This window comes from Pezoporus wallicus, unplaced genomic scaffold, assembly GCF_028554395.1.
Source record: "Pezoporus wallicus isolate ANWC-B61680 ecotype Strahan unplaced genomic scaffold, APGP_CSIRO_Pwel_v1 contig_3710, whole genome shotgun sequence".
In the NCBI taxonomy this organism is placed as follows: domain Eukaryota; kingdom Metazoa; phylum Chordata; class Aves; order Psittaciformes; family Psittacidae; genus Pezoporus; species Pezoporus wallicus.
Window position 1 is genome coordinate 2,760,147 of NW_026640315.1, and position 24,660 is coordinate 2,784,806.

The 24,660-nt window shown below is 41.8% G+C and overlaps 3 protein-coding genes across 4 annotated transcripts in view; all 3 read left to right on the plus strand.

Annotated features, from left to right (window-relative positions):
- ATAD5 (ATPase family AAA domain containing 5) overlaps positions 1-7,789 on the plus strand; it is a 17,236-nt gene extending 9,447 nt beyond the window's left edge. Inside the window, exons 15-23 of the mRNA XM_057418440.1 lie at positions 311-481; positions 1,437-1,564; positions 2,021-2,114; positions 2,339-2,403; positions 3,251-3,431; positions 4,165-4,352; positions 4,618-5,447; positions 6,541-6,705; positions 6,887-7,789. Coding sequence (XP_057274423.1) covers positions 311-481; positions 1,437-1,564; positions 2,021-2,114; positions 2,339-2,403; positions 3,251-3,431; positions 4,165-4,352; positions 4,618-5,447; positions 6,541-6,705; positions 6,887-6,965 — 1,901 coding nt within the window. The 3' untranslated portion in view covers positions 6,966-7,789. The remainder of the gene's footprint in view (positions 1-310; positions 482-1,436; positions 1,565-2,020; positions 2,115-2,338; positions 2,404-3,250; positions 3,432-4,164; positions 4,353-4,617; positions 5,448-6,540; positions 6,706-6,886) is intronic.
- Positions 7,790-10,220: 2,431 nt separating this feature from the next.
- Positions 10,221-16,668, plus strand: ADAP2 (ArfGAP with dual PH domains 2). Of its 2 annotated transcripts, none has more exons than XM_057418495.1 (10): positions 10,221-10,425; positions 11,468-11,598; positions 12,284-12,375; positions 12,513-12,598; positions 12,903-13,012; positions 13,682-13,828; positions 13,967-14,050; positions 14,454-14,516; positions 15,400-15,477; positions 15,690-16,668. In XM_057418495.1, exons 1-10 carry the CDS (start codon positions 10,332-10,334, stop codon positions 15,903-15,905), a joined length of 1,101 nt encoding a protein of 366 aa, XP_057274478.1. In that variant the 5' UTR covers positions 10,221-10,331; the 3' UTR covers positions 15,906-16,668. The 2 variants fall into 2 exon arrangements, with proteins under 2 accessions (XP_057274478.1, XP_057274479.1); XM_057418496.1 differs by having other exon boundaries at positions 15,403-15,477.
- Positions 16,669-18,108: 1,440 nt separating this feature from the next.
- Positions 18,109-24,430, plus strand: RNF135 (ring finger protein 135). The gene is made up of 6 exons (XM_057418482.1): positions 18,109-18,485; positions 19,232-19,318; positions 19,865-20,056; positions 21,283-21,442; positions 22,591-22,692; positions 23,513-24,430. Exons 1-6 carry the CDS (start codon positions 18,138-18,140, stop codon positions 24,046-24,048), a joined length of 1,425 nt encoding a protein of 474 aa, XP_057274465.1. The 5' UTR covers positions 18,109-18,137; the 3' UTR covers positions 24,049-24,430.
- Positions 24,431-24,660: the final 230 nt, after the last annotated feature.

A 24,660-nucleotide genomic window follows, 5' to 3' on the forward strand; every position in this document is an offset into this window, starting at 1 on the left:
CTGGGTTTTGGCTCTGCTGGTTAACACAACTCCATACCAGATTAAATAGTGATTTCATCAAAATGACTGACTCTCAATTATCTTCAGCTATTTCTGTAGCGCTGTCATAAGTGCTATAGCATGTGAATAGAAAGCTAAACAGAAGCATTCCTTGTGACAGGAGAAGAGTAAAATAAGCAGAAACCAGCACAGTAAACCTGTCCTGTGCTAGAAAAAAAAGAAAAACCAGGATTTGCTCTAAATTTGCCTGAGAAGCAGAAGTTTGAGGTTACACTTCCAGTTTAGGTTTAACATAAAACATATCTTGCAGAAAAAATGTATTCTCCAAAGAAAGTTGTTTCACCAAGAAAACCTCCACTGTCCCCCAAAGGAGCAGGATTAAAACGGAACTTGCCCCCTAAAACACTTGCAAACTATTTCAAGATTTCTTCCAAACATAAAAGTAGTGATGGAGCAGGGACATCTCAAGAAAAAAATCAAGGTAAATGTTGCTATTAAATTCTAGTTAATTATTAGATAGTTAATATTTAATGATAGATAATGATAATCTTCCTCTGGAGAGGGAAATGCTGCACTGTACTACTGTGTACCTGGAGCTGTGTGGAGAAAATAGAGTACACTTATTCTACTGTTAACTGCCAGCAAGAGTTACTTAATGCATCTCACATACACTTAACCACATAGGAAGTGGTCATTTCTCTGTTACAGGAGAGTTAACTAGGGTACAGACTATCTGAAGTTCACTAGATTTGCCTTAATTTGGTTGTTTGGTTTTAGGGTTTGGGTTTTTTGGGGGGTTTTGTTGAGTTTTGGGTTTTTTCTTTTTTTGTACTAGGTGGTATGTATCTATTTGTGTATATAAATGTAGATACATATATATGTATAAAAATTACTGCTACAGAATTAAGAGGTCCTGTGAAGCCAGTAACAGTTTGATTGCAGACTGGGTTTTGATACATAGAAGGGCACATTGAAATCTCTGAGTCTCTCAACATTGAGAAGTGCATTTCCAAATGTTTCATGGGATCAGGAAGTCTTAAAGAGAAGCTTTTTGAAAGGAAATAATGTATTTCAACAACCAGTGTTTGTTTGTGCTGGATTGAAGTGGTGCAGTTGAGCCTAGTCCTTGTCTTGAAGGCAAGTCTTGAAGGACTTGCTCCATGGCGCTGAGATGTCACAGGTCACAAACAGGTGAAGTGCAGGCTTGATATTACAAATAGTCAGCCCTTCACCAAACATGGTTGAATTCACAGCAAATTTGTTGCAATATTTTTTTAAACAAGACATCAGAAAGGGGTGTAGGTCAGATTTCTGGGGTTTTACGTCAGAGTGCATTTTCTTAAGCAGCTTAACACTTAAGGGTGTTTTCAAAACCAGTGTCTACAATGCACATTGGATGGTTTCAGTCCTCCTTGACTTCCTGCTCAATTCTTCAGCATCTGCAGGAAATACTCAGAATTCACTTGAAGAAAAGAAAGGTGCTCAAATTAAGTCAATAAACAAAGAAGTAGAAGGAGGAGAACACAACAGAAAAAGTGCAACATCTCTCATTCTCTTTGAAGAGGTAAAATTCACATGAAATGTACTGATGTGAGGAGTATGTTGTTTCCTTATGTTTAGAGAATTTCACTTAATTTTCCCTTCCTCCTTGAGACTTCTAAGGAGATTCAAGTGTGAGTATTACCTGCTTCTTAAAAATGAATTCAGTGTTTAATGATTTCATCACCACGAGAACCCTCCTAATCATGGATCATTATTTGACAAAGTTATTGTATGAGATAAAGAAACTGACACCTATCAACAGTTGTTCACTGTTGGAGCAGTTTAGATCCTACAGATTTAATTCCTTTGATTATGTAAAAAGTGTTGGTTTATAATTTTACACTATGTACATGCACTGAGACACTTTCAAAGTCACCATCAACACCCCAGCAATTACAGTATCTAAGCCCCCATTAAATTCACAGCGTGTAGCTATGTTCAAGCTGCTGATGTTTTGCACTTCCTTTGTTTTCTATAGGTAGATATAATATTTGATGAAGATGCAGGATTTCTAAGTGCAATAAAGACATTCATGGCAACAGCAAAGAGACCTGTAATTCTTACTACCAATGGTGAGTATGTTTGTTACAGTAATTAGGCTTTGCAGACAAAAGAGTCCCTTTTAATGAAGTGGTTTAAATGGTAATGGTTGAATGCAGCTCCTAAATGTAGAATTAAGTGAGCGGAGACTATAAAGTGAGTATTTGAATAAAGATATTGGCTGCTCTAATGGATAGAGAAAATAATTACTTTTGAACATAATGTCATGACAGTTCACCGCTATTTTCCTGTATAGATCCCACATTCAGCTTAATGTTTGATGGCTATTTTGAAGAAATCAACTTTAGAACCCCTTCCTTGGTAAGTCTGTGTTCAGAAATGCAGACATGTAATTGTCAGCTAATTTGACATTTAGATGTTGGTGTAGGTTTATATTTATCTGATGTACTATGTCTGTTTCATCAGAAGATGGATGGATGTATCTTTACATGTAGAATTTTTTTTATGAGCATGGAAGATTTTCTTACCCATTGGGTAATTCAGAGAATTACAAGAAGAACATCACTTAATTTAGTTTGTAGGAATGTAGTAAATCATTTCATAGATGGTATATCTAATAGTTTTGATCTGAAGGCTGACTATGCCAGTATTGGTTCATTCATTTAAAAGTATAGCACCTATTTTAGAAGTGTTATTCCTTTAATGTAAGCACTAGTATGCTGTATAGCAAACAGTTTTACTTGCAGCTCTGTAGTATGTACAAAATCTAAATAAATAAGAATCAGAAGGAGCTAACCCTTGAGAATGGGAATGTTTTTAATGTGAAATTGAAAAATCTTTTGGGTTACCAGACTATTGCAGAGCTACAAGAAAAATAAAACCCTTTGGAGTGCATATAGTTCACTAGAACCCATTCAATGGTGATGAGAAACAAGGTTTGTGGAACATAAGCAGAATATGTGTGTTTGGTTTGGTTTTAATGAGTTGAATTTCTAAATTGAACCTAATTCACTGACATGGACTCTTTAGATTTAGTGGAATATTCTGCTTTTCTACAGAGGTTTTAATGTAGTTATAATCTAATGAGCTAATCTTGTCTATTAAAGGAAAAGTATATTGCAAGCATAAATAATTTGCTTCTGTGTGACTTACTGCAGTCTGATTGGTAGGAGTTGCTTTCAGTGGCCTTTGTCTAATTTTTGTTCAGATAAATGCTGTGAGCTACCTTCAAGCCCTGTGTCTGGCTGAGAATCTGCGAACAGATGTGAAAGACTTGGCTGCCCTGTTAGCCACAAATAACTGTGATATCAGACAAAGTGTTCTCTACTTGCAGTTTTGGGTTAGAAGTGGAGGTGGATGCTTGAAAGACAAACCTTTGGCATGTCATGGTAGGTTGATTTAAGTTTTCTGAAAATCTCCATCTTAATGTGAATTTGATTAAATCAAACCATTCTCAGACACATAGAAATAGATGGTAACTTTCTAGAAGACCCCTAAACATTTTGTAGGGTTTGGGGGGCTTATTTAGCTGCTTCAAACTGTAAGTTTGATTTTTCTGTTGCACCTCTTTGTTACTCATCATTATGGTACTTTATTATCTCTGTTTCCTCTTCTGAGTAGCAAAAGTTGGGCAAAGCAGAGAGCTGTTAGTACTTTCCCTTCGACTCAGAGTTTGCAGTTCTTTAGCTGAGTTCTGCAGCTGAGCTCGTAAGTAATTCACCTAGAGGAAGCAGAACTGAAAAAAGGTAAGGATTGGACAGTTAGCAAACAGGCAGCAAGGGAAAGAACTTGGTGGCAAAGGGTAGAGGAAGAGCATCCCCAGCAGGCGTCTGTGTGTGAGACAGTGTGAGTTGAGCAACAGAAAGAGACAAGTGGGGCATAGAAGGAAGAACAGACTATTTCAAGTGGTTACTTGCAAAGAAGAGAGACAGCAGACTGGTGACACTTAAAGTGTGGATGATGAATGGGGATAACCAATTCCAGTTGCTATATTCACTCAGAGTTGCAGCAAGAGGCAGCAGTTAAAGTATCCTTTATAAAAGGAATTGAGACAAAGAGGGGAAGAATCAATTTCATGATGCAGTTGTTTCTTTCCAAGTAAAGCATGTTATCTTTGTGCAGGAGGAGAGGAGACAAATAATGCAGATCATGTAATTTGTTCTGAAAAGACTACTGATTCCAAGATGGACTTTTCTCAAGCTGATGCACATCCTCAGGAACTTCCAAAATGTGATACAGGCTGTGTAGAGACGTTGCTTGGCCTTAAGAATATCCTGATGCCTTCAGAAGACTTGTTTACATTTCTTATGGTATATTTGTAGTTGACTATCTAATACTTTGAATAATTGAGTGTAAGCATCACTATGAATAATATCTTAGAAGCAAATCTCTTTGTAGAAATTAGGGGATTCTCTTGTTAAGCAAAAATCTGAACTGGGGCAGTCTCTTGCAAGCAAATCAGTCTCTTGCCTCATAAACACAAAGCCAGGAATATGAGATTTTTTGTAATAACAGTTTAATATATATATAGTCTAATGTATTAATAAATTTTCATTATTATTATTATTTTTACAGCACAAAATCACAACCATGGACACATGGAACAAATGGATGCAGCTTCTCACAGAATTCCAGATGAAGAAAGTGGATTTTATGTATAGTAATCTTGAATTTATTCTTCCCTTACCCGTGCAAGTTCTTTCAAACCAGTCTGAAGCCCCTGGCTCTGTACTTGAAAGGACTACCATAGTTTCTTCAAAAAACAGGTCCACTAACAGGTATTGCTCTGGAAAAAGCCCTGTAAGAAAGTCTGAAAAGACAAAGAGACAGAAAAGGCTTGAAATATTGGATGATAGTGACTTATTTGATACCGAACTGAACTATTCAGCTGAATTCATAGCTTTGCCATCAGATAGTCCTGTGTCATGTGCTGAAGTGAATGAAGAGGAATCAAAATTGTTGATGAATAAAGAAGAAAAAGAAATGCAAACTAAAACCTCAGCAAATGGGAAAAGCTCTGCTCTTGTTTCTCAGTGTCTGAATGCACTGACTGAATTTGTGGAGACCATGTCTTTCTTGGATTGCTGTGTGAACACTAACACCAAGGAACCACTGGAGTTTTCTACAGATGAAGGATTTAATTGGACAAATGGCAAAATCAAAAATGGTCTTTTTGATGAGTTCAGTATAGAAAATACTGATTGGTGGAGTTCCCAGAGCTGTAGTGAGATAATGGCAGCTATTGAAGCACTCAGTTTTAACAAATGTTCTGTTAGCATTTCACAAAACTTGCAATCCTCTTTGAGTACCAGTAAAACACCTGAAAATGATCAGCTGGAGGGACTTACTTTGCCTATTTCAAACACAAGAAATTGTGTATCCTTCTGTCAGTCAGCTGATTCAAGGTAAGACTTTGCTAATATTTCTGGAACATAATTTAATTGTCAAGAAGTGCATTTCAGTCTTTAAGAGTGTTTTGGGTACTTCTACACACATTCATACCACTATGAAAGTTGTCAGTATGCCTTACAATGCTGGAACGTATTCACTTGGCTTGTCTAAGCTTAAATTGCATGGCAGTCTCTGCAAAAGGTGACTTTTTTTGTTTGAACAGCATGACTATAAGGTTGTAGCCTTAATCTAGTCCATTTACTTTAAAAATGAGCCCCCAGATGAATGGCTTTTTCAAGACAGATGAACTGAAATGGATCCTGCAAGTACAACATATGCAGATCTTCATCCCATGCCTGGTCATACTGAAGCTGTTAAATGCATGGCGATTCCTTGGTGAAGACCTAACAAAAGTCAGAGCAAAATTACTGCATTTTTTTTGTAATAACTTATGCTAACAAAGAGTAACCTTTAATATATTATAAAAGACCAAAGAACACATTGCTACTAGCAAGTGTGGATAGGAAAGATTGGTTTTAACGTAAGTAGTCATGTGAAATTACATAATAGGCAATAAAAAACATATTCAAGTGTCTGAAAAGGAAAATAGGTTAGACTTGTACTTCTGTAAGTCAGTACCTAGGGAAGCAGTATCAAAATGGATCTAACCATTTAACCTGTGGCCAGATTTGGGCCAGTATATCATGAGTTGTACATTGGATCTGATAGTGACATTCTGGCAAATACCATTCACACACCACTTCTTATCTGGGAAGACCACAGATGCTTTTGATCACGTTGTCTGATGGATGTACTAAATCTCACCTACATCACGAGATTGTAAAGACCTCCCTGGATTAGACTCATAATTAAGCTAAGAGCATTGGCCAAGCAAACTACTGTCACTCATGTTTCTCTCAGAGTGCAGCTTTGTGATGCTGTGTAAGCAGCACAAGATCAGAAGTTGCAGGATCTGATCCATTGGGATGCAGTTTTGGACATCTGTATGTTTAGCAGTTTTAAACCAGTGGATTTGATCCTAAGGGAACAAAAAAGGGACTGTACGTTCTTGAACAAGAAACAGTAAAACTTCACTCTTCTTTTTAGCATTCACAGAAAAGCAGAGAAGAGGCTGGCAGTCGTCAGAACAGTATTTTCCAGAAGTCCTTTAAACCTGGGTAATAAGCAAGCCAGCATACTGGAATACCTCCCCACTCTTCGCAGTATCTGTAGGTCTGAGAAGCTAAAAGAGCAAGGGAAGACTAAAAGAAGGTAAGTTTTGGGTTTCCTAAATCTTGCTGCATTTCCATTTACAAAGTAGTGAAGAATTTTAATAATAAAATGCCTTGTCAAATAATTCTAGACAGGAAAGGTGAACCTTTGTCTCTCTAAATGACGTTGCCTTGTAATTGGAAATAACTTTGTCCCCTTATAGTCACTTTTCTTTTTCTAGGTTCTTGCATTATCTTGAAGGGATTCATCTCGAAATATCCAGACAAATGATAAATGGTCTGTCTTTGGACTTCCCTTAAAATAGCAAACACCAGGAATACTTCGTGCCTAATGGTGGTATTGTCACCATAGTTTGATTTTTAACTTCTTTTTTTTTTTTACCACATTATTTTATTGTATATTCAGAGCCATTTGTATATTAAATTTCTATAAGTATTTAAAATAATGTATATATCTATTGTCATCATACTGCTCTCCACACGGAAATGTGGCCTTGTTTGGTGCTTGTCCAGTGCATTTATAATGGGAAATGCACAAACTAGTCAATGGGGACTCCTTCACACTGTCTTTCTCTGTGTATCACATGGCAAGAAGTCCATTTGTAACAACCGACCCCCACTACTTCCACAGCAAAGTTGCTTCTCTCAGAAGAGACCGTTTTATTAAAATAAGCTTGTTTCTGTCTGAATTTGCAGCGAAATGTTAAATAACCTGGGGTGGGAGGGAGCAGGGAGGGGATGTGACAAGTCTGTCAGAAGTGTAACTGACTAAAACGAACTCTTTGTAATAAGGACTGGGTATCAAAGTCTTTACAAAGCACTGTGCCTCAATGTACATATCTTTGTATACATTAATTTCATTATTTCCACCTGTCAGATCTGCATGTTAATCTCCTACAGGGGTAGAGGAATTATTACTGTAGCTCAAGACGGTCTCAGAGATTAGATTTTGTAAATAACAGTTATTCCAGTGTTACTTTGGTTTCAGTAATATTTAACTACTTCTAGTCTTGTATATTGTGTCCTATTTTTATCCTTCATTTTGTACTTGACAAGACTTCAGCCTGATTATTTGTGATTGAACCGGTTTTGTACAACAATAAATTTGTGAGACTTTGCTACAATTCTGGATATTTCTGTTGTATGAAATGTAAGACTCCTGAAACTTAAAGTTTTCAGTTCATAAAATGATGTTTATGGGGTTTTTAACTGGAGATACTTCAACCATGTACTTTTCTGCCTTTATATTGCAGTTGGACTGTTCCTCTTCCTCAACCTGAGTCAGGCTGGTGCTATGCAGTTTTACTCCCCTTACCTCAATGTCTGTAATAATAAGGTCTAGTACATTCTGTTCTTATTTTATATTTTTAATGTCTTAAAGATGATCAAGAATGAGAAGTACTTATGAAAACATTAAATTATTTCAAGCTTTCACACTGTAGACAATCATCTTTATAGCTTACTCTTCCCATAGCTCGATCTGAATTTTCAGGTGTTAAAATCTGCCTGGGCTGTATTGATGTGCCAATGGTCTAAGCAACTCCTGTCCATTTTTGTAAAAGTACATAAATAATTTTTTAGTTTCTTAAATAAAAGAAGTAAAATATACCTGCTAACTGCTTTATAAAGACAGTCTCCATCTAACTGCATTACAGTGGGGACCTGCATAAATTGGAAACAAACCTTAGAAAGTATTACTATTTTAGGAAATTCATGGGGAATTTAAAAGCCATAAAGGAGAAAACCATGGGAGACCTCCTTTTGAAGTCGGCTCCCTGGTTCTAATATCTGCCCTAGGTTTTGGGGGTTTTGATAGAACTTCCAGGCTGTGGTATCCAAAAGGTAAGGTGGAATTCAAGTCTTTCATTTCTTGATAAGATACTTGTTTGCAGTTACCACATAAAGACAGCTCAAGGTGGTTTGAATTAAGCATAATCCACTTGTGAGGATTTATTTGAACTCTGATACACTACCAGCCTTGCAACCTTTTGCCTGCTGGAACAACACAGGTTTCTGGGAAGGACAAGTTGCTCTTGAGGAAGAGAGATCTGGGGCTGGTTTTGATTAACTCAGCTGAAAAGGAAATGCTTCACAAGATCCATTCCAGTGCTGCTGAAGTCACCCACCTTTGATGCTTTGGGCCCCGCTAGGTGCTTTATGCTGCCTGAGTATGACAACAATTGCTTCCATGGTATGAAAGTGTAATAAAAAAAAACTAAAAATCAGCGTTGGGCATCTTGCAAATGACTGCAGCTACCCAGAAAGGAAAAAGACGCAACCCTGTGTCTGCAAACTGAGAAACAGAATTCAGTGAAACCAGAAGTAAAAAAAAAACCTGGAGTTTCACAATGACTCTGCACCCTATTTAAGCAGTCCTTATTACTACGTGTACAATAATTTAAGAACAGCAAACATGTTCTTGTTGACATCTCAGTCAAGTTTCAAGCTTTCTTTTTACTATCATTCCACTATTGCTTTCTAGAACATAAATGAAGGTGACGTTATTCTACAATCCCATGAGTAATACAGAAAAAGAGCAGTTAAGCTTTGGCATGTTCTTGCAAGCATATTCTGTGTTAATACTATAAAGTGGGATGGAAGGATCCCTTTCCAAGCAAGATTATCACTTCTTGCCCTGTTTGAGGGCTTTTATGAGGACTGAATCTTGACGGCTGAGCCTGGGAAGGACGTGCAGAAAGACACTGAAGCTCAGCTTTTGAGTGTGCCACAGTGGGGCTACTGACCAACAGCTGAGGGGGTTTTTGGTGTGTTTCTATGTTGTCTTGAATATAAATAACCACTGTGCAAATGTCAGAGATTTCTCTTTTTTATTTGACAGGACTTGTAAGGGCACCACAACAGCTAGCAAAAGACCTGTGTTGTATGGCTTGCACAACAATGATCTCTAGGGAAAATGAAACCTATTTCTACATTGGAGTATAAAACAGTTCTTAAAGGGTAAGTGCTGAAAAGAGAGTTTATGTAGGTAGGTGAACAACTCCTCAGATACTCTGCTGCTGTTTATTTCATGGCTTCACACTATTTAAAAATGGATCAAAGGTACGATGCTCTTCAGTACCTAAAAAGATGGAAAAAACATGTCAGTGCTTTCGAGTGATAATACATCTCTGGTATAGAATTGTGTCATCTGCACACTACACTGTGGGTTTACCAGATTATACCTAAACTTTACCGAAGAACTGCATAATACAGTGCCATAAAGTAATGCAAGTTAACTATGCAAATTTTTATCTGAAACTAGTAAAATGAGAAATGTTTGAATATCTCTTACACTATTTCTGATTTAATTAACTTTGGAAATCCTTACTTTTTCACTTTTGTCTTTTTCCTCCCTTAGCTAAACCGAGTACCAAGTCACGGGCTGTTGGGCACCAGCTTTACCTCGAACGGGGCACATTTTCACTCACATTTGCAGTCCCGAGCCCTGCACCCTCGCAGCGTTTCCCTTCTCGCCCCTTCGGTGCCGCGCAGCTCCTCCGGAGCCGTTGCCGCCGCGGGCCTTGGCGCCGGGCCGGGCCCCGCCGTTCTCCCCCTTCCACCCGCCGCAGGAGGCGGCCCGAAGGGGCGGCTCGGCCCGGCAGCGCCTGGCCGGGGCCGCGCCCCAGTTCCTCATTCTGCCGGGGCTGCGCCGGGCACCGAGCGGTGATGATGGACCGCGACAGCAACAAGACGGTGCTGCTGGAGCTGCAGAGGGCTGCCGGCACCGGGAACAGCCGCTGCGCCGACTGCGGGATGCCAGGTGAGGGGACTCCTCCGGCAGCGCCCCGCCGCCCTTCCCTCCGTGTTCCTGACAGGAAAGTGGCGACAAGCGAGCGGCCCGCGGGCTGCCCTGGCCGTGCTGCCGGCCGGGCAATGCCCGTTCACCCGGGCAGACCACCCCGCGAGCCGGCTCCCCACAGCGGGGCTGTCGTCCCCTCACTTCGCATAGCACGGGAAGCAGGCGGGGTCCCGCCTCGGAGGTGGCCGCATCGGCGGGACCTGAGGGGCGGCCGTGCTCTGGGGGTACGGGACATGGCTCCCCTCAGCCCGGCGGGGGACAGCGAGGGGCAGGAAGCGGCCTCGGTGCAGCGGCAGCTTCGCCAGGGTTATTTGTAGGCAGTGCATGAGGCGGTTTTCCAGCTCCATGGGAATGGCTGGGCAGTGGGGTTGGTGTGGAGAAGGGCTCCCGAAGGCCTGCTGGAAAGCCCGCTGCGGGCCGGCACCCTGCGCTTGGTAGAGGTGGGAGTCACCCTCCTCAAAGTGAGAAGTAAATCAGTAGCTTACAGCAGCTGGAAGAAGACAACAAGGAGCTTCTGCTTAATGTGATAAGGGGAAAGAAGAGGCTGACATAATGAAGGTGCAGCTGTCCAAGGAAATGGGTTTGCCAGAGCACTCGGATGCCTCAGCATCAGGGGAGGCAGCAGACACAAGTCCTTGCACTAAGTGGTTGTACTCAGTTGTACTCAGTAGCGCTCAATGTCTGCAACATCCTTCCGTTGTTAATTCAGCAACAGCAGCTTCGTGTAGAACTAATAGCTGAGCTTTTCTGTGGCTCCTCGGCTGCCTGCACAGTCACATTCATTTTCAAGCAAATAATCCTTGACAGAGCCTACAAATGCAGGGGTGCTGGGGAAGGCAGGTGCTGTTGCGCTGAACACAGTGAAGCGACAGCCACAAACAATAGCATGGGATTTGATGTATTATGTGTGAAGCCTGGGCTGTGCACCACATAAGCTTTTTCACCCTTGCCAGTGGCTGTGTCTTTTCTCATGTATCAGTTCATTCTTCCTGTTTGTGTCTAGATCCAGAGTGGGCTTCTTACAAACTTGGAATATTCATTTGTTTGAACTGTTCTGGAATCCATCGCAATCTTCCTCAGATCAGCAAGGTCAAATCCCTTCGGCTTGATTTCTGGGAGAACGATCTGATAGAGGTACAGAGGAAAAAGTGGTAATTCACTTGCTTTCCTCCACATTTCATCATACCCTCCTTTACCTTGCAATTCCTGTTGTCCACCATGGACAGAGGAACAAAGCCACACAGGGTCAAGTTAACTCCATCGGTAACTTTAGGGGGTTTTTAATGACTTACTTGATCAAATTGCATTGGTGAATTTTGGTTTCTGACAACCTGCAGCGTATATTTTTCTACAGCACACAGTAACTCCTCACTGTGGTTTAGAAGCCCACAGATATTTCCAGATACTATATTCTATTCAGAAATCAACGTACTCTTCTTAAATATTGGCTCAGCCTCCCATCTTTCAATTGAATTGTGTTAATAATATAATCACGGTCGATGTCTAGGAGAATAAGGCACAGGGAGATCATAACTAATTTATCTCCTTATTTTCTTTTGTTCTTTTAATCAACAACTGCAATCCCTTGTTTCTTCCCATCTGGTTCAGAACTGTCAATACTGAAAAAGGCTCCCACCTAAAAAGTGCAATCTATCGTGCCAAAGGGAATTTGTAGATGTATGTAGAGATGCACTGAGAGTTATGGCAACACTGAGCAAAAAAGTGCAGTGCTCCCTTTAACACAAGTCTCGTTTTATATTAATGACATGGTATTGATTTTATAGTTGCTTACCTAACCATACCTTGTTTTGTGTTTCAGTTTATGAAGAAGCATGGGAACCTCTGTGCCAAAACTAAATATGAGGCAAAAGTCCCTCCTTACTATTACATACCCCAGTTCTGTGATTGCTTGTAAGTAGATGGGGTGTTCATTGTTGCAGTCTTTCACAGCTATTGAACTACTGCTTCCCTCTACAGGTCTCTTTGGTTGACTGGTGAAAAAATAAGAGTAGAGGCAGATCAGCTTTATCCATGTTTTCCTCTTTCAGGGTTTTAAAAGAACAATGGATTAGAGCTAAATATGAGCGTGAGGAATTTGTTGCCACCCGAGTCTGCCAAGATCCTTGTTCTGCAGGTAAAAGTTAGGATTGTCAGGGCAAAGGTGTTAGTGTTAAAGCCAGCAGTGCAGTGTTATGTGTGCAGCTGTGAAGATCTTTAAGGTTAGCTTGTCGTGTTTGAACTCTTGGATGTGCAGGCACCCAGACAAGTGCAAGGGTGTATTCAGATGAGTTCTCTCGTTCTCCACTGATTTTTTTCATATGGGGTAAAAATTCTCAGCTGGAGAAGAGACTTGATACTCTGTGCCACCTCCCCACTTAGATAAACAGACCTGCTGTTGTGCTGCCCTTCTCTGACGCTTACCTTGGTCCGATATGCAGGCAGCCGGGAAGGATTCCTCTGGAAGCGTGGACGGGAAAACAGGCACTTCCGTAAGAGACGATTTCTCCTATCAGCAAGGGAAGGAGTGATGAAGTACTACACCAAAGAAGTGAGTTCCTCAGTCAGAGTTTGCTGCAGGTAGCTGGTCAACATCCATCCTCAAACCCTGCTCTTCACCAGCAAAACCCAGCATAAATAGCTTTGTCTCTAGTTTTGCAAGCAAGGCCAGCCTGTGTTTGCAGGAGCCCAGATGTCTTCCCATTAACATATGTGCTATCTTAAGCAATTGCTCTTTTAGATTCTGCACTTTTCCTCATCCTTTATCTTAACAATGCAGCCTCCTTTTGCTTAGTGAACAAAGGAAATGGATACTGGCACTTGAACAGCAAGATGAAGAAGAGATCTGTTAGCAGCTGTTAGCAAAATATTCTCTCATCAACTACTGCAGCACCATCCTCAATGTGTCTCCCTTTGGCAGGGGGTGTAGCTAATTGTTCTCCAGCTCTGAGGCTGGAGATAGATAGACCCACCTCTTGCAGTTCAGACACATCCCTCTCAAATAGCAGCTCAGCATTTGTCAAGGCAAGGGAATCACTCTTTGAAAGTGATTTTATGTAGCACATAATTAAGGCTTAATATTTTGGGCATATCCAATATTCAGGTATTTTAGGATGTCTGCTTTTTCTTCATACATGTATGAGCTAGTTCTCATACAGCTAAATCTGTCCTCCATTACCTTCCCTGAGAGCACTTTAATATGATGTTTTTCATTTCACAGTTTGGAGGTCCAAAAGCCATTATCAGCATTGAGAATCTGAATGCAATGTTCCAGACAGATAAAATCCAACACGCTCATGGGCTGCAGATCACATACAACACAGATGGTCAAAGAAGGAACCTTTTTGTCTATCACGAAAGTGGAAAGGTGAGTACCACAAAGGTTTTTGTGGTACAAAAGTACATCCTTGCACAGAGGCTATAAGAAAGGAGAAAAACATTTTAGAGAGGCAGCACTCCTACTTGCTTTTCTTGTCTTTATGTTTGTGTTTGCTGTTTTCCCTAGGAGATTGTTGACTGGTTCAATGCCATTCGGGCAGCACGTTACCATTATCTCAGAACAACCTTCCCAAATGTCCCTGAGCCTGAGGTGAGAACTGAACAGGGCTTGAAGCTCTGTAAACATAGCACAGGGAAACATTTTCTCACTACTGTCAGTCAGGTGCTCAAACAGCAGAGTATGGGTCTTGGAATGGCCAGAAGAGGGAGAAAGAAAGGGCACGCTGCATAACATGCAAAACCGTTGTCAACTTTTAAGGCCTAAAAGTCTCTATGTGGTCCTTATAAAGTGTAATCTTTCAAAAATCTTATGTTCCTTCTTATTTCAGACTTCCCTTTACTGAGCAGCCAAAAAAAAACCCAGACCCCAAAAGCCAAAATTGACGGTGATTAGTTTTGACAGAAACAGAACAGCAAAGCAAGCTTGAATGAGACATGCTGTCCTGGTTTGGGCTGGGATAGACATAGACTTTTTTGTGTTTGTATTCTTCCAGCTCATACCCAGGATCACAAGAAATTATATCAAGGAAGGATACATGGAGAAAACGGGACCAAAAGTAAGCACATACTTAGCAGTACACAAACAAGATTATTCCAGGTGGAGAGTATTTGATAATTCTGTGATGTTTGCTAGTAAATGATTTGCTGAGTGACTGTACGCTTCCTGGGTTGATAAAAGACTTTATATTCAAGCCTGTCATGTTCTTGGGGATCATGTTTTATTTTGTGTGGAAAATAAGACTAGGAAGGGGAATCCTCTTTGAAGAATAAGCAAGATGGATTAGCTGGCAGTGGACATGCAAAGTCCTGTGGTGCAACACAGAATGGATTGCTGTTATCTGCTAACTGCAGCTCCTGCTAGAACAGAACATCACATGCTGACTCCCCTACTTCCCCGTTTCTCTTAAAGTCTGTAGCACATAAATCACATCTGCCTATAGCAGCAAAGTGTGATTGAGAAATCCTCCACAGTGAAGCCTGTGGTTTGGTTTGGGTTTTTGTAGGAAAGTATTTGGGCCACTACCTCTTGGAACAGGAGGGGGAGTTTTCAGGCATGGTGAAGGAGAAGATGAAGATCTGAGGTCTTGTTTGAACAGTGATTGCACATTAGCACCACTGGCCCAGGAATCATTCTCTGCAGTGCTTTCAATGGATCCATTTGCTGCAACTTTCTTAATCTCTGTAATTTGATCACTGGTAGAAACAAACTTGCCTGTCTTACCCAAATGATTGTCACTAAATGCACATCTCTAGTGTGAACCCAGGGAGAAGGTGGGATGAGGGCTGCACACAGCAGTAACTCGCCCATTACCCATTATGGGGATGAATTAAACTGAACTCAGTCTCTGAGACATTTAAGCACTCCAGGGATCTGCCTTGAATAGGTGGAACTTCCCTGTGGGACTTGGTCTTTAAAGAACTTGTACCATCTCCTTGCAGCAGAAGGAGCCCTTTAAGGTGCGCTGGTTCTGCCTGGATTCACAAGAAAGGAACCTGATGTACTTTAAAAAACCACTGGTAAGAGGAGTGTTCTTTGCTATTCCACATGAAGGTGGATCAGGAGGGAAGGGTCTGTTCTCATCCAGTTTTTCCACGGGCTGCAAAAGACTGAAGCAGGCTCAGTCTCAAGAGCTCATCTCCCTTGTCAGTAGATCTCTTTGAAGCTGAGCTGTTTGGATAGCACAGTGTCTGCTGGAGCTAATGGCTGTCTTCTGCTTCTGTCTTTCCAGGATGCATTTGCACAGGGCCAGGTTTTAATTGGAACCATGGATGAGGGATATGAAGTGCGAGCTGGTGTGCCCCAGGGAGTCCGGGTGAAGAAGAAACCAGCGATCACTGTGGTCACACCAACGAGAGAGTTCGTGTTTATATGCGAGAACGAAAGAGAGCAGAGGGAGTGGATAGATGCCTTAAATGGAGTCATTGCCCAGCCTTTGACTGGTTAAGACTAGCACTGAGTTCTGGTGAACTGCACTTCTTGGGCTCTGGCGTTGCTCTGTGGCCTCTTTCTGTTGGCAAGGATGGTGCTCCAGGCCCTAGTGACTCTAGTACAAGGGGCTGCTTCTTCAAAAACCACAGGCACAGGAAGGGTGGCAACAGAGAAATGGGTAAGGGGGAGTGCAGTTATTCAGAAATGATCTGTGCCCCTGCAGAACCTCACTTGAAGTGCCTTCTTTCTTCCTACCCTCTGCTGCTTTTGAGCAGAGGAGGACTTCCCAGCCTGACGGGGATGAATCATCCAGTGTTGTCTCATGGAAAAAAACACCAAGTCAATGGAGAAAGTCCGACCCCAGGACTGGCATGCATTTCCTTGAGGACTCCTGCAGGTGCTGTTATGTCAGCTCCTCCTTTTCTTGCCTTGATCTGATGTCAGAAGGACTCCTGTACATCCTGAAGGACATACCTGACAATCCAGGCAGTGGCATGTATCCTGCCAGTGACGGGGGGTCATTGGTCACATGGGTACATAGTGACCGAGGGGCAAAGGCACTGTCTCCTATAAGGATGATGCAGCGGGATCTGTTGGATAGATTTTAGATACCAATTCATACTGGAGTCACTGGATGTACTTCTCAGGGAGGAGCAGATTCATGCATTCCATCTGGCTGTTCCAGACAGGAACATAGTGGTTTTCAACCAAGTGGGTTCAGTGTCTTTTACAGTGTTGCATTTTCAGCACTGTAAAAAATAAAACTCAAGAATTGTGGATGTACTGTAATGGACTCGCTCTAATGACAAACATTCATTGCTCCTTGCTTTCAACAATCTCTATTGCTTGACTTTTTAATGATTTGCAAATCCAACATGTGAATACCAAATATTTCCACATAGTGCCCAACAAACCCAGATGAGCACAGGATGAACATATGCTGATCTGCCTCAGCACCTAAAAGACAGCTGAAGCTTAATGAGCTTGATTAGTCTGAGAATTGAAAAGCAGAAACTGGTTTTGAAAGTGTTATCTCCAATGACTTGCTCGGAGACACTTGATGAATGAGGACGAGCACTGAAGTGGAGGGTACTTCTTGATCAGGTACCATTCACATCCATTCTGTGCAGGAACTGATGAAGATGTGCACTGATAGGGTACACTAAGTATTTTCTTCCTCAATACAAAGTCTGAGATTTGGTTCTACCAAGCAGCCAGTCATTCAGATACTTAATTCTTCTTTTCAAATAGCCTTAGTTTGCAAATCAAGAGGAAGTCTTGCAGACTAAGTTTCTGGTTTTCCATCTTTTGCTGACAATTGCCAGCCAGTCTTAGATACCCGGAATAGTTCTCTTCTGCAGAAACGAGGAAGTGCTAATACTTGCAGGGATTAGCAAGATTAACTCTTTGGGTTTGGTTTTGTTTCCCTCTCTCTTCTCCCCCCCCCGCCCCCCCTCCCCCCAATAGTGCAGAAGAATAGCTTAAGTGGGATCACCATTCTGCCTGTCTCAGTGAGCTCATCGCCCCCCAACTCTGAGCAATCTGCAGCAGTTTTGCCTGTGGATATGATCCCATGAACCTCCCTGTATTCCCTCTCTCCCTGTGCAACATGATTCATTCTAGTTCACATGCTGGTTCAGCAAATCTTTTCAACAGCCTAATCCTGCAGCCCTCAAAATGAATAGGAAAGCACCTCCTCGCTTGTATGAGGAACAATGTCTTCGTTTGCTTTAATGTAGGTTTACTGTCATTTTGAAATGAACTGACTAACCCAGGATGACCTCACGATAGCTCTGGCCATCCAGTCGCTAAACTTCACACAGATGGGGCTCTGTGTGGTGCTGTGCCATGTTGCTTGCTCCCCAGACCAGCCCTGTCAGCAACTCTGATGGTTACAAAACCGGGAACTTCCCTGTGAAAATGAAATTGTGCAGATAACAGCAACTTTTTTTGAGAGTCAGTAAAAGTCATGGCCGGGTCATGGACCGCTCTGCAGTGCATGGCTACAGTTCATGTCTGCAGTCAACCCGAATCCTCGGACCAGGCTGCCGGCAGAGGAGGAGCTGGGCTGGCACCGGGTTTCCTGGCTGGAGCGGGGCTGCCCGGTCCCGGTGGAACCCAGAGGTCTCCAGCGCAGCAGGTACCGGGGCAGAGCCCGCCCCCCCGGCGTTCTCCCGGAGCACGGGAAGAGGAGCCGGGGAAATCGAAAGTCAGCGCCGCTCGGCTGCGCTCCGCCCCGCGCCGGGCCATGGCTGCCGCGGTGCCCCTGGGCCGGCTGCTGCGCGCGGTGGAGCTGAGCTGCGCCTGCTGCCTGCAGCACTTCGCGGACCCGGTGCGGCTCGCGGTCTGCGGCCACAGCTTCTGCCGGCCCTGCGTCCTCCAGTACTGCAAGGGGAAGCAGCGCGCAGTCTGCCCGCTCTGCCGGGAGGGCTTCGAGCTGAAGGACCTGCGGCCCAACCGGGAGCTGGCCGCTTTGGTGAACCTGGTCCAGCAAGAGGTAAAGGAAGAAGAGTTGGAAGCACAGAATGAACCGAAGCTCTCCGCAGCTGTTGCCTGCAACGACCAGAGCTCGGCGGGAAGCCGACATAGGGATAAGGTAGGGACAGAGGCGGAGCGGGGCTCCTCCCCGGGACACTCTGGGACAACCCATGGTGTCGTGAACATGGGGACATGGCCACGACTCACGGAACTTTATCTTTTTGCTCTCCACCCCGGATGCTTTGCATTTCCTGTGCTAATATTAGCGCTGTCGTAACAATATCGTGTATGTTGAGCAGACGGGCTTAGCTAAAGCAGTGTCTGGGCGGCATCTGATACACTGAGGACTGCAGAGCTGAACTGAAAGAGCTGATAGCTGTGTGTGTTCAGCTGATGTACCATAGTAATAGTTAACTGTGCTGGGTGTTAGTTATTGCATCAGCATAGCATTGGAGACTGCCGAAAGAACACATAACATTATTATACAGTGCTACAGCTCCACCCAGCTGAATGGCACAAAATGGGACTGGTTCATTACCTAGATCTCTGCTTGAAATAACTCCCAAACTTGAAAGAGATGAGAAAAACCTGTTGACTCTCATTATTTTAGCACATATGTATATAAAATGTAATCTTCAGTCTCTGCAGTCTGAAGCTTAATTATATTTGAACATGTCATTGGTGACTGTTGCATATTGACTTCATTGTTACGATTTCCCCTCAGAATTAGTTGTGTCTTCAGACCCCTCAAGCAGTCCAGTGATTAACTATGATGTAGGGATTTTTTTTATCCTGCTGCTTAACATAGACATGCTTTCTTTGAGAGGGGTATATGGATAAATGGTCCAATGTGTCATTTTAAAGGAGGAAGAGATACAGGACATCTCGAAGGAAATGGAAGCGACTATAGAGACCATCCACCTCTTGAGAGAAGAGCTCAGTAAAACAAAGGTACACATTGTACATTCATTACCTGCAGTTAGCTTTTGTTTCCACTGCCTCCTGGAGAGGCTGACTCCATTGCAGTCTTTCAGCCCAAAGCAGGAATCTGCCTTTTTGTTTCCTTCTTTTGCTGTCACACCTCAGTTGTTATTGATGAGGATGAGCAATGGCACCAGCTGCATTAACTGCTGCTTTGGCTAGCACAAAGGCTGCTGGAATTGTGCATGTTGCCTTTTCCTGCCTACCCCAGGAGTAAGCTGAATGTTTCCAGTGCTGTTAGATGCAAAATGCAAATCATAAAGAGGGAATGGTGATTTTTATGAGCTGTCTAGCCAAGACCGCTGGCCATAAAATAGTAAAAATCCTTAACATGCCCAAAATCTGATTTCAGGTAGTGCAGGATAGTGTCAAATATACTTTATTCCTTTGAATAAAGGTGGCTGTTTCTCCTCTGCAAGGGTCAGTCAAAGAGCATGTTAGGTGGGGCAGTAGTTTCTCATATTCCACACTTCTGTCCTAATGAAACAATGAACTTCCATGTTTTCTGCCATTCAGGAATATACATCTCAGATCAAAAACCAGATTACAAGAGATTTCAGTTGCATGAAGGAATATGTTGAAAGACAGGAGAGACACACACTGGTGTTCATTGAACAAGAGCAAAAAGCAGCTGAAGAGAAAATTGAAGAGACTATTCAGCAGCTCTGCATTGAAGTGAACAGGCTCGCAGACATCACAGCTGAAACAGTAAGTTATGGAGTGGCAGAATATGAGTAGAAACTTAGGCTAAATGTCTTGGATAGCTGAATATGTACAGAGCACTTCCAGGTCCCCACTACACTATTCTCAGTCGAGACAGTGATCCACAGACATTGCTGTTACCAGGGAGAGTTTGGAGTGAGATATTCAGAGGGAAAAAATACTAGAAAAGGCATAGTCTGGGAATGCAGTCTAGAACTAGATTTGTTCCAAGGATATTGGTAAGCTGGAGTGAAGTAAGGACTGCATGGCTTAAATCCAGTCCTGAGTCAAATCTGAGGTTAATGTAAGATCCTTTATTATCTTCTTATTTTCCAGAATAAGTATATACACATATTAAAGATCTCACAAAGTTAAGTACTCTCTAACAATTTCTGGGGAAAATATGTCAAGGCCTCTCAAAAGAGGCAGTTAAAATACTTTAAGGTTTGCAGAGCCCGTTTTGATGTTGAAAACAAAAACACCTGTGATGCAAATTAGCTAGCAGGGATTTGGAGTGGGGCTCGCTGCGTGTGACAGTGCCAGGAGACAGAAGTGGACTTCCAGGCCAAGCTACAAGGTCCTACACTGGAATTCATCTGGTGTAACTATGTATTTGTATGTGGTCCAGAGTCCTGCTATAGACAATAAAGACAAATGAGAACTTTGAGAGCATGAGTCATCTGGCCTGCTTGAGTCTCCTACCTGCAAACGAGAAGGCCTGTTTCTTTTTGGAGGCTGTAAATGCAGGCTAAGAGAAAAAGCTCAGATATGAATTTCTACAATTCCTAAATTTAGGCAAATAAGGCTTATCCTTTTGTAGGTAATTTATCCTAGATCTCATACTAATACATGTTAAAAATTTTGGTTTGCATTCTGGAACAAGAAGAAGGTTTAACAAGAGAAAGTTTGTGTACACATATGTATATTTAAGGAAGTTGTAAAACATATATATACATATATACAAGAAAAATTAGTTCCATTCTTAGTTTTCTTGGGGAAAACAGAGTATTTCATTTTTCATTAAGAATAAACTATCCTTTCTTATTTTCTGTAAGATTTCAGGTTAGTTCTCAGATAATTATACCATAAAGGAAGCTCTTAATACAAAGAATAAGATTTTTGAGGGGTAACTGCTGTTCTTCCACTCTGGCTTTATAGTATAACCTGATATGCTAGATGAAATAACTGCTATTGTTTACACCTTCCCCTTGATTCTTTTATGTCATTACTAGAGCACCCTACCAGAGAGACATAGGTACAGAGACTTGCCTTCAATAATGGATAAAATTACACTTGATGAGAAACTGAATGTTGTCAAAAGTGCTGTGGAAGTTCTTAAGAGAAAGTTGGAAATTTTGCTTTTGGAGAAATACCCTGAGCAGTTAACACCAGGTGAGTTTTCCTTAGTTTGAAATCTCTTTCTTAGAGGGAGTGGATCTAGTAGGGTCCTTCAGAGAAAGCAGCTCTGCATCTGTGTGATTATTATAAAACCCCTTGCAGCTTTGGAGACAGCATCATTACTTTATACTTTCATGGGAGCCCAAAAGGAGAGAACTGACTGACATGCAGATCAGAAGTGGAGAATGAGACATAATCTATTTAAATATTTTTTTTCTAAACATAGAGTAATGTAACAGCAAAGTCTTTGCTAAAAGCAGACACAAAATTCCCTCCCACAGAAAGCTGTGACTAAGCAAAGCTCTACATCAGGTGTGGCCTTTGCTATGGAGCTCTCCTCCCAGCACTATCTTCTGCTGGAGAAAGACCACCAAGTGTTTTTGAGAGCAACTCAAGACTGATCTAAAATCCCACTGCCACCAAGGGGCAATCCTCCCCTTCCTACCCTTTCCAATACTCCCTGCCTTTTCCAAGCACTGGTCCTCAAAAAAAACCCACAGATTCTTATTCATATTTTTAACTCAGCATTTTTCTTATCTCAATCATTTCAGCAACTGAGTTTACAGCTTTGCTCCACAATCATTTTTTAGTAGCAAACCTGAGGAATCAGAGTGCAGAGCTGTCGGGAAGGAACTCTTGAGGACAGCTTTCATGATGAAGCCAATGTATTATGTAACTATACCAGAAAAGCTCTGCAAATGAGTCTTGTGAATATACACTATAATGTCACAGAAAATGAGAAATAGCCTTTGAAGCTTTAGGGCTGAATGTCAGGCTTTTCAGTCAGAGTTAAATAATGACTTTGCACATGCAAGTAACACAAGAAATGCATGATACTCAGAAATAAATGAACACTTAAAACTTCTATGACAGAAACTGGCTTATATGCATAGGAAAATCCAACTGCTTTGCCCATCTAACTCTTCTGACTACTCCATTCTGACCACACTCAGGATAGCAGTGTACAGTGTTTTGTTGATTATGGATAAAAATAGTCTATAGTTATTTTATAGAATCAAAAAAGCAACTCTTTGTTTTGTACTTTGACCATTACCTAGCTATTTATTTTCCTTTAGAAGCATGAATATTTCCTATTTACATTTTGAAGAAGTGCCTTAACACTTCAGTTTTTCCATGTATAGTGGAACCACCAGACTTGGGTCAAGAGACAAGTGCCTGCTCCTTATCTCCAGAGTCTGCAGTTAAAAGTCCAGAACCAGTGAATTCAAGCCGTTTTTCCCAGTGTAAGTATGCAAGTCAGCATGACTGTTCCATAACAATATTCAAGTGACTGTGAGACTGTGGATTTGCTAAAGAAAACTGTGCTTATAAACAGCAGATCTGCTGTTCACCTGAAGCACAGGAAAACAATGAGGTTGCCACAAATGAATCAGTGACTGTAGCATAAGGCAATATTATACCTGCCTGCATATGCAAGATAAAAAGGATAAGAAACTTGCTTCCTGGAGGTATATAAGCTGTGTTGTAGATTATGCTGGCTGCAGAGTCTGAGTTGGTAACACAGGCAGTTACTGCACCTTACTGCTCTTTACTGTGTTAAGCTGTAATGATTCCAGTTGTCTGAATTCTGCATCATTTTTACAGAAATGTTTTTACAGTCAACACACAGTAGTGCAGCTGTAGCTTAAAACACAAAACAAATAGTTTTGCAGATAAAATATGCAAGAACATGTCTCAGTAAAAAGATGACTGTAAGTTTTATTAAGCATCCCATTTATTATTGGCAAAAGGGTCATCTTTTTATGAGACTGTGAGTAGTACCTCCACCCTCCCACTGGAGTGGATGAGTCTATCATGGATGTTTACACAATTGTGCCCGTTAAATGTTTCAGTATGCTCAGGATAGAGTTGTTAGTATTTGGATGATGGTTCTTGCTGGTTTGCAGTATTGAACTTTGATTAATGTGTATTGTATAATTATTGGTTTTCATTTCTGTTCTTGAATAGGGAGCCACATCCACTGCCATTTAGAATGCATGTAAATAGAGGGGATCTGCCTTCCTGTTGCCTGTAACTGAGAATATTTTCCTTTCTCTCTTCTAGGGGCAGATGATGTGACTTTTGATCTCAGAAGAGTCTATGAGCGCTTAGCAATCACAGCCCAGAACAGAAAAGTCATGGTTTCCAGCCACCCAACTGACTATGGACCATCACCCAATAGATTCTGCATCAGCCAAGTGATGTGTTCACAGAGCTTCTCTACTGGGTGCCACTACTGGGAAGTAATTACCAAGGACAGTGATGGATGGGCTGTTGGAGTTGCTCATAAAATGATTGGTAAAAGGGAAAAACTAGGAAGAACGGAGCATTCCTGGTGTGTGGAATGGCTAGGTCCCAGAAAGCAGCTGTCAGCATGGCACAGGAATCAAGAAACGTTATTACACAAGGATAAACCACTGAAGGTTGGCGTTTTTCTGGAGCTACAGAAGAAGACCGTGTCATTTTACTCCATCACTGACAAAGAAATGCTTTTGCATACTTTTGAAATCAGTACCTCAAATCCTCTTTACCCTGCTTTCTGGCTATATGGCCTAGAAATAAATGGATCTTTAACTATAAGTCACACAAATGGGACATAAAAACCTGTTCAGAAAAGTGGCAGTTTTGCCTCTTACTGCAGAGCTTCTCTACAGGCTTCAATGTTTAGCACAGGAATTTACTAAGGAGTGTGTAGCCACCAAGGTTTTACTGGGAATTAGCAACTGATCCATTCTCTGCTCTGTTCTTCTTCATGCTGTGCTCAGATCTAACGATACTTCATCAAAACAGTTCCAATGTATGCTAAAAGTAGTAACCATCCCTGTGGGACCCGAGTGGATTTCTTAAGCGGCTTTAAGTACTCCCAGGGTATTTCTAGGAAGGAATGCACTAAGGAAGCTCTGAAGCTGAGGATAAGCTCTTCCCATGGACTTTGTTTTCCTACATTGATCCAAATAAATTACAGGAGAACAGACAATGCTATGGCATTCTGTCAAGTGCGCTTTCTTCAGAAAGATCTGATTGAGTAAGGAATGCTGAAAGGAAAGACTGCTATTGATCTCATGCATGAAAATCTTTCTCTTTAGCGGTAGGTACTAAATTCCAGGAAACACGCTTTGTATTTGAGTACCTGACATTCCAGGGAGGTGTCCCAGAACAACATTGTCTCATTAGCATTATTTTTTAGCCCTGCTCAGGCCAAAAGGTTGTCA